We start from the raw sequence: 9,180 nt of genomic DNA on the forward strand, positions 1-9,180 counted from the left end.
CTCCCCTTTTCCTTCTCTATTTCCCCCTTTTCCTTTCTTCCGTTCTCCCTCCCCTTCATCTGTACCGCTCTCCCGATCTCGCGGTACAGATGAATCTCTCCCCCCCCCCCCCCAGTGGCTCCCTATTATATCCAGGTTCAAATATAAAATCCTGAATCAAAGCCCTTTACACTCTCGCCACCCTCCCACCTTCCTCTCCTCCACTATGTGATCCAGTGACACGGACCTCTTTGTTGTTCCTTCCTCACATAATACATTCCATTTCCCAGTTTTGAATGTTTTCCTTGGCTGTCCCCTATGCTAGGAATGCTCTCCCTCCTCACCTCTGCCTCCTGGCTTCCCCAGTTGCCTTCAGGTTTCAGCTAAACTTTCACCTGCAAGAAGCCTTTCCTGGTCTCCCTCAATACTGGTACTAACTTTTCCTCTGAGATTCTCTTTACTATATCCTGTATATATCTTGTTTAAACAATTGTTTACCTGTTGTCTCCCCCATTAGACTGTGACATCCATGAGATAGTGTTTTTGTGTTTCTTTGTATACCTGGTATTTAGTAGTTTGGGGCACATGGGAGGGGTTTAATAAATGCTTGTTGATTTAAGTGCATAAGGGTTGAGAAAAAGTCTTTGGATCTGGCCAGTTAAGAGGTATGGTAACCTTTGAGGGAGCTGTTTCCATAGGAGTAGATCAGAAACTAGACTGCAAACAGCTGAGAAGTGGATGGATGGTGCAGGAGACAACAAGCCCATGGCTGGCATCTGAAAACTCTTTCAGTGCTATTATATTGTATACACATTTCTTTCTTTTAAATAAGTATCTGATCTTTTGTTTTTAGAACCCCTACATTTCCCAATGTAATTAATACTCCCTCTCTGCTCTGGGAATGCCATCCCTCAGAACAATTTTTTTATAAAAGAAGAAAACAGTTCAGAAGAAAACACTTAGGGTTGTAGCCAGAAAGTTTGCCATCAACTTCAGCATTCCATAGCCATGGGCCTCCACATCTGCAGAGAAGCAGAGGTAACCTCTCATTTCTTTGATTTCATGCTAGATTGTTATCATTTCACAGCATTTGGTTTCCATTGTTCTTTTTGTTTTTTACACTTGTGTTGTATAGATTGCCTTCCTACTAATACTTACTTTCCTTTGCATCATTTCACATGTCTTCCCCCTGCTTCTTACTCCTTTGTTGTTCAGTTCTTCATTTGCGTCTGAATGTCTGTGACCCTGTTTAGAGTTTTTTGGGAAAGATCCTGGAGCAGTTTGCCATTTCCTTCTCCAGCTCGTTTTACAGATGAGGAAACTGAGGCAAACAGGGTTAAGGGACTTGACCAGGGTCACACAGCTAGGAAGTGCCTGAGGCCACATTGGAACTCAGGAAAGGGAGGCTTCCTGAGTCCAGGCCCAGTGCTCTGTGCACTGCAGCACCACCTAGCTGCCTTACTCCTTACCAAGCCCCTATATATGCTCAAGTGATTTTTCCATTCCTTCTTGACTCCTCCCTCTCTGTCATCCCCACTCTATCACTTCCATCTCTCCCTATCTACCAGCTACTGCCCACAAACATGCCCATGTCTCCCCCATCTTCAAGAGACCCTCCCTTGATCCTTACTCTTGTCCTCTCTCTCTGCCCTTTAAGCTAAACTCCAGAAGGCCCTGTACCACAGGTGCCTCCACTTTCTGTCCCCTCACTCTCTTCTTAACCCCTTAAGATCCGACTTCCAACCTTATCATTTCATTGAAACTAGTCTCTCCAAAGTTACCAATAATCTCTTCATTGCGGAATCCAACAACTTTTTCTCTACCCTCATTGTCCCCACCTCTGCAGCTTTTGACACTGTTGAACACCTCCTTGATATTCTCTTTCTAGGTTTTTGCGACAACGCTCTCTCCCAGTTTTCCTCCTACCTAGCCAACCACTCCTTGCCACAGTCTCTAGGACCTCATCCAGATCACACCTCCAACCGTAAGTGTATCACAGACTTCTGTCCTGGGTCCTCTTCTCTTCTTCTATGTATACTGCTTCACTTGGTGATCTTAACTCCCATGGATTTAATTATCGTCTCTATACTGACAGTTCTCAAGTCTACCTATATCCTGTCCCAGCCTCTCTGCTGACTTCCTCTGTTGCATCTCCAACTGCCATTTAGACATCTAGCATTGGAATATTTTTTCCAGTAGAATCTTTAACTCAACATGTCCAAAATGAGGTTCTTTTCCCCAAGCCTTTCCCAATCCTACCTTCCCTATTAATGTTGAAAGTAATCCTATCCCCCCAGTCCCTCGGGTTCACAACCTAGTAGTCATCTTGGACTTCTCACTGTCTCACCTCCCAAATCCAAGCTATTGCCAAGGCCTTTTGACTTCATTTTTGAAATATCTCTCCGATGTACCCCCATCTCTCCTCTGACACTGCCTTCACTCTGGTGCAAGCCCTCATCTCCTCGTTCCTGGACTATTGCAGTATCTGACTGGTGAGTCAACCTGCCCCAAGTTGCTCCCCACTCTAATCCATCCTCCATTTAGCCACCAAAGTGATTTTCCTAAAGCACAGGTCCACCCATGTCACTCCCTACTCAATAAATCCCAGTGGTTCCCTATTGCCTCCAGGAGCAAATACAAAATGTGTTCTGTTGGGAATGCAAAGCCCTCTACAACCTATCCCCTTCCTAGTCTTCTTACACCTTACTCCTTGATCTAGTGACATTGGCCTCTTGGCTGTTCCAGAAGAAAACACTCCATCTCTTGGCTCTGGACATTTTTTCTGGCTGTCCCTCATGCCTAGAATGCTCTCCCTCCTCATTTCTGCCTATTTAGGCTTCCTTAGCTTCTTTTAAATCCCCATCTTCTCCAGGAAGCCTTTCTTAATTCTGGTGCCTTCCTTCTCTTATTTCCTTTTTTCCCTATAGATAGCTTGTTTGTTTGTTGTCTCCTCATTAGACTGGGAGCTCCTTGAGGGCAGGGACTGTCTTTTGCCCTTCTTTGTATCCTCAGTGCTTAGCACACCGCCTGGCACATAGTAGGTGCTTCATAAATGTTTGTTGACTCACTGACTTCTCTGCAGTCATATTTTCCATCTTAAAGCATAGTAATATCCCATTACATTCATATGCCACACCTGGTTAGCCAGTCCCCAATCTATGGACATCTACTTTGGTTTGGGGCCTTTATTACTACAAAAAGTGCTGCTATAAATTGGTGCTGACACACTCAGAGAGAAAGTGTACATGAGGGTCTCTGTGGGCTGCATATTGATTTGATTTTAAAATGTAATATTATATATGTTTTCCTATATTTTATTTTATTAAATATTTCCCAATGACATTTCAATCTCATTTGTACTGTACTAGGGAGTGCTGTGGACTGCATGTGACCTACCTGTCTGACATCTCTGAAAAATAATGTGTATGTGAGGCCTTTCTTTTTTGTTGTTGTCCCCCTTGAGGGGGGTGTCATACAGTGGAATCTCAGGATCAAAGGCTATGGACATTTTAATCACTTTCTTCATATAATTCGAAATTGTTTTCCAGAATGGTTAGACCAGTTCACAACCCTCTCAACAGGGCATTCATGTACTTCCAGCACTAGAGAGTTGTCATGATTTTCATTTCTCATATTATTAGTGGTTTGGCACATTCTTTCATATGGTTGTTAATAGTTTATACTCCTTTTAATAACTGTTTGTTTATATCCTTTGACCACTTATTAAGGAATTGCGTTTTGGTCTTATATATTTGTTAGTTACCTATATATCTTTTTTTTTTTTTTGCTTTTTTTGGAGGGCAGTTGGGGTTAAGTGACTTGCCCAAGGTCACATGACTAGTTTTTGTGTTAAGTGTCTGAGGCCGGATTTGAACTCAGGTCCTCCTGACTCCAGGGCCAGGGCTCTATTCACTGTGCCACCTAGCCGCCCCATTAGCTATATATCTTGACTATCAAACCTTTATCAGAGATTTTTTTTCCCAGTCAACATATCCATCCAAAAGCTTTTCAATTTCAAATCAAAATAATCTGTTTTATCTTTTATAATTGCCTTTATATTGCCTGTTGTTAGTTAAGAATTCACTGCCACCCACAGTTGTGAAAGGTATACAATCTCCCCTATTTTTAACATTCAGTTCAGATCCCTTTTTTAATTTGTTGGGCCCAACTTCTGACAGTGACTCCTTTTCATTTTCCCAGCAATTTCTTGTCAGATAGCGAGTCCTTTCCTTGTTAATTTATGTTTTCAGAGTTATCAAAAACTGGGCTACTAAGTTCAGTTATTTATTATTCTCTCTTGTCTAGTCTCTTTCATTGATCTACTTTTCTATTTTTTTTAATCCACACCAAATAGGCTTAATGATTACTGCTTTAAAAATAATGTCAAGTTCAGAACTGCTTAATTCCTCCTTCATTCTTTTTTTTCTCATCATTTCCTCATTCTAGATTTGTTGTTCCTCCAAATTATTTTTATTTTATCTACCTTTGTAAAGTACCTCTTTGGTAATTTGATAAAACTCTGATGCTGTAAAGCTAATTTAGTCAGTATTGCCATTTTTTATTACATTGGACCTAGCTATAAAACATTGAATATCCCTCCAATTATTTAAGTTCTTTCTTTGTTTTTTTTTTTGCTTTTTGGAGGGCGACTGGGGTTAAGTGACTTGCCCAAGGTCACACAGCTAGTTTTTGTGCCAAGTGTCTGAGGCCGGATTTGAACTCAGGTCCTCCTGACTCCAGGGCTGGTGCTCTATTCACTGCACCACCTAGCTGCCCCAAATTCTTTATTTCTTAAAGGATCATTTTGTAACTGGATCTATAGTTATTGAATGTGCTTTGGTAGATTGATTTGTAGATATTGCATGCATTTTGCAGGTATTCTGAAAAGGGTTTCTTTCTCTTTCTACTAATCCCTCCTGAATTTTGCTATTGCTATAAAAAAAATGCTGTTGATTTTGTGAGTATATTTTGTTAAAACAAACAAACCAACATGTTACTTTAACGAAGCACTGAATTATCTTTTTCTTTGCTGATTCCCTAGGACTTTCTAAGTAACCCATCAGCAAATAGGGATAACTGTATTCTCTTTGCCTATCTTTATATATTTAATTTCTCTCTTGTCTCTTTGCTATTACTGACATTTCTAAAACCATGTTAAATAACAGCAGGGAAAGAGGGTTTCTTTGCTTTATTTATTACAAAAACTTCAGGTGTTTCCCCATTACATACAATGCTAGTTTTGGGTGTTAAATACTTTTTTATCATATAAAAAAAGATCTTTCTGTGCCTGTGTTATGTAGGGTTGTTAGCATAAATGAGTTGTACTTTGTCACAGGATTTTTTTCTGCATCTCAGTATATAATCATGTAGTTTTGTTATGTTTTTGTTTTTAATATGCTTATTAATTATTCTTGTAATATTGAAGCATCTTTGCATCCTTAGTGGAAATCTAACTTGATCACAGTGGGTGAGTTTTAAAATAAATTCCTGTAGTTTTTTCCCCCAGGATTTTAAAATTTTATTTGATGAACATTAATAATATTGGTTCATAATTCTTTGCTTTCTCCTTCACTAATATAGGTATTAGGACATTTGTCTCATAAAATACTGCTACTAACAATAATAATATAGCTAGCATTTACATAGCACTTTGAAGGGCAAAAATCACCTTCTGTTATGTCATCTCACATGATTCTAATGGTACATTATGAGAATCACAGGAAAGACCTCCACAGCCACCTAGTCCAGTCAATTAGCATGACCACTGATGTGAGTCAGAATTGGCAGCTGGGTTTACACCAAAGCATACCTTCCCTCTGAGAAGGGAGGTTGGGAGTATGAGATCTGGAAACAGCTTGCTGGCCAATTTGGCTGTGAAGGGGAATAGTGTGAAATAAAGCTAGGAACTGTGGAACACTGAATACCAGTAACAGTAAGTTACAGACAGTTTATAAGCAGAGGAGACTGGGTTTTTGTCTAGTGGAGTTTTTTAAGGCAAGATAAGCCTGTATGAATGTTCCCTATTCTACAGAACAGACATATTCCTGTACAGATGACTGTAAACCTTATTTCCCCACTGTATTCTTTAAAAAAAAGATTTGTAAAGAAAGAGGGAAAAACCCATGGTTATTCCCACGTTTCCCCCCTCCCTTCTTTAAGGCAAAAGAGATGCTAGACAGGGGTTTTTAATTTGGGAAGGCCCATTACTCTGGCTATGCTGCTGCCGCACAAATATTGAACATATGAAAACATTTGGAACATTGAGACAGAAACCTTTTATTTTTTTAAGACTGAATTTCATAGGAAACAAAAAGGACACACAGACACACTTCTTAAATTCTATATACAAACTTCAACAATATGACAAAGGCCAAGCAACTCTAGAATTATCATAAATGATGTTTTTTGTTCCTAGTTTGCTAATTTAAGGAAGAAACACATTCTAGCTAATTTGGTACATTAATAGCTACTAATAAGTCATTCTATATATTCCTTGACCAAGACATGTGAAGGACAAAGTCCTAGAGAAGTGAAGAACACACTTATGCTAAGCAGTAATAATCAGAGTGATATTAAAATTGCTAATTGAGGTATCAAGTCTCAAGCGTTCACAGTACAATTCAACCACTTTGCTGGCATTATGTTAAATAACATCAAAATCATAGAACTTGGTGTACATTTTCATGTACTACAGAACTCTAGCCTAACATTTAAGTTAAATGTCTATTAGAACAAAGTTGGAGAACAATTTATACAATAACAACAATATTGTAAAGACAATCAACTTTGAAAGACTTAGAAACTCTGATCACAATAACCAATCACAGTTCAAGAAGATTCATGATGAAACAGGCTACCCTTCTCTTGATAGAGAGGTAACAGACTCAGAAGGCAGATTGACACTTCATTTTGTTAGACATAGTCAAATCCAGAAATTTCTTTGAATGATCATATACAGTTGTTAACAAGGATTTTGTTCTTGAGTTGATTTTTTTGGTTTGTTTTTGTTTTGGATTTTTTTTTTGTTTTTTTTGTTCATTTTTTTGCTTTCTCAGTTGGAGGATGGAGATGGATCTTTGTTTAAACAAAAAAATGACTAAAAAAAATCCAAAGATGACTATATCACATACAAACTAATAGTATAAGTTTTGTTTTAGGTATATCACTTATCATCTTTAACCTTCCTCAGAGGAAGATACATAATGCTGAAGTAACATTGTACACTTGGGATTTCATCAGAGAGCCTTAAAAATTAAGTGACACACTAAGGCCATAAAACCAAGCCATTGTCTCCTAGTTTAAGAGGACAATATTCCGCAACGACTCAGAACATTCAAATTTGCTGTAATAAAACTTATTTTTTCAGGTCATTTCACATAAACTGAACAGAACAATGGTCATATATTTTTTCTTCTTTGAGGCTTCCTGTATGTATGTGTGTAAGAAAGTATATGGTATGGTTCAAAAAAATCTAACTTTTCCCACTAGTGTAAGGCTTAAGAAAATAGCAATAAAGAAGCCTGTCAAATGACTTTGTTCCCGAGAAAATATACTATCACACCGAAACATTTTTAAAACTTCAAAATACAACATCAACTGGTTAAGTTTTAAACAAAGTCATTGATCGACATGCTTTTCCCCCCTCTTTTTTTCACCTTTTATGAACCTTTATAGATACACTCAGTTTAGTCCTCACTGTCTGAAGAAAGTACTTCTGCCTTCTTTATGGTTCTCCATCTGTCCTTCAGCATCACGTTGGTGCGGTCCTGGAATGCATACCTTGAGAGGATTTTCTTCCATTGGCCCTCTCCGTATTTTTTCACCCCAGACCTCAGCTTCATGTCTTCCTCCCAGGTCCAGGATCTTCTTTTCTTGCCAGGAGGTCTTTCAGAGGTGCTGGCTTCATTGTCATCTTCACAGTCATCTTCGGTTTCCACATTGATGACAATGTTGTTGCACTTTTGCTTGGCCTTTTTCCTTTCAGGGCCCATTTCTCTTCCGGTGTCATCCGAAACTTTTTCCTTCGAGTTGCTGCGTTTCATTTGTGTGAGAGAGAAGAAATTCATGTCAGACCTGACTACGAATTTCGGACTCTCTGAAGATTCCTCTATGACAATGTGGCTGTTGTTTTCTTCTTCTCGCTCTATCTCCCTCATCCTGTCATTTACCACAGTAGTGCTTTTCACTATTTTTGTTGCTTTCTTGATGAGAAAGCTCCTTGATTTTTCATTTATCACATGGTGCACGAAAGCCTTGATTTTCTTTATCAGGCAATCAAAGCTGAAGTAGGTAAAAAAAACATGGTTAGGGTCTTTCTTAGAGACTATTCTAAACAGGATCTTTTTGAGAGGCCTGTTGCTGTCATTCTCCCCAAATACCCTCCTAAAGGCTGCCTCTGCTTCTCTGAAGCCTCTTCTCTTCAGGCAGATTGCCACAGCCTGAATTCTAAGTAAATCATGGATGTCTTCAAAACGGATATCTCTACGGTATCCCATTCTGATCCACATAGCCAAGGCTGACTCCAAGGGAGTGTTGACTGTGTTAGCATCAAACCTCATATCTACGTATTTTGCTTTGGAAATTCTTTTTAAGAACTGACAAATGTGCACCGTTTTAAGCTGAAGGAGCGATCGGTTGTGGGGCCCACCAGAAACAGCCTCCATAGCAGTGATGTTCTGGTTGAATTCCTCAGCGAGGTCATCACAGAAGGCATGACAGATATTCATGCATAAATAATCCATCACCCAACCGGCGATTACCGACCGGACCCGAGTGTGGGGCCATTTCTCCAAGTCCTCAAACAGAGGCAGATCCCCCGGCCGAAGAAGGTGAAGCCACATTCGATTGCGATTGCGATTGCGATTGCGATTGCGATTGCGACTTCGCCCCTCCCTGGGCCTGGCCGCTGGGGCGGTGGGTGCTGGCGGCCTGGGCGCTGGCCCAGCTACCTCCGAGTCATCATCATCCACCAGATTGACCACCTCCACCTTCTCATTGTCCACCACCTCCACTATCTCCACATCATCATCATCCTCCTTCACCTCCACCACCTCCACGACCTGCACCTCATCATCATTACCCTTTTTCACCTCCACCACCTCCAGCACATCATCATCATCCAACAACTCTACTACCTCTATCGGCTTCTTCTTCCTCTCCCTCCTCTCCCTCCTCTCCCTCCTCTCCCTCCTCTCCCTCCTC

At 40.1% G+C, this 9,180-nt stretch overlaps 1 protein-coding gene across 1 annotated transcript in view; it reads right to left on the reverse strand.

The window, feature by feature from the left end:
* Window positions 1-6,230: 6,230 nt before the first annotated feature.
* Window positions 6,231-9,180, reverse strand: part of LOC138150695 (nascent polypeptide-associated complex subunit alpha, muscle-specific form-like) — an 8,434-nt gene continuing 5,484 nt past the window's right edge. Inside the window, exon 1 of the mRNA XM_069074125.1 lies at window positions 6,231-9,180. This exon is cut by the window's right edge and continues 5,484 nt beyond it. Within this exon, the coding sequence (XP_068930226.1) occupies window positions 7,665-9,180 (1,516 nt within the window). The 3' untranslated portion in view covers window positions 6,231-7,664.

This window comes from Petaurus breviceps, unplaced genomic scaffold, assembly GCF_028583685.1.
Source record: "Petaurus breviceps papuanus isolate PSGF00001 unplaced genomic scaffold, PetGlider_PUasm1.0 90881, whole genome shotgun sequence".
NCBI lineage: Eukaryota > Metazoa > Chordata > Mammalia > Diprotodontia > Petauridae > Petaurus > Petaurus breviceps.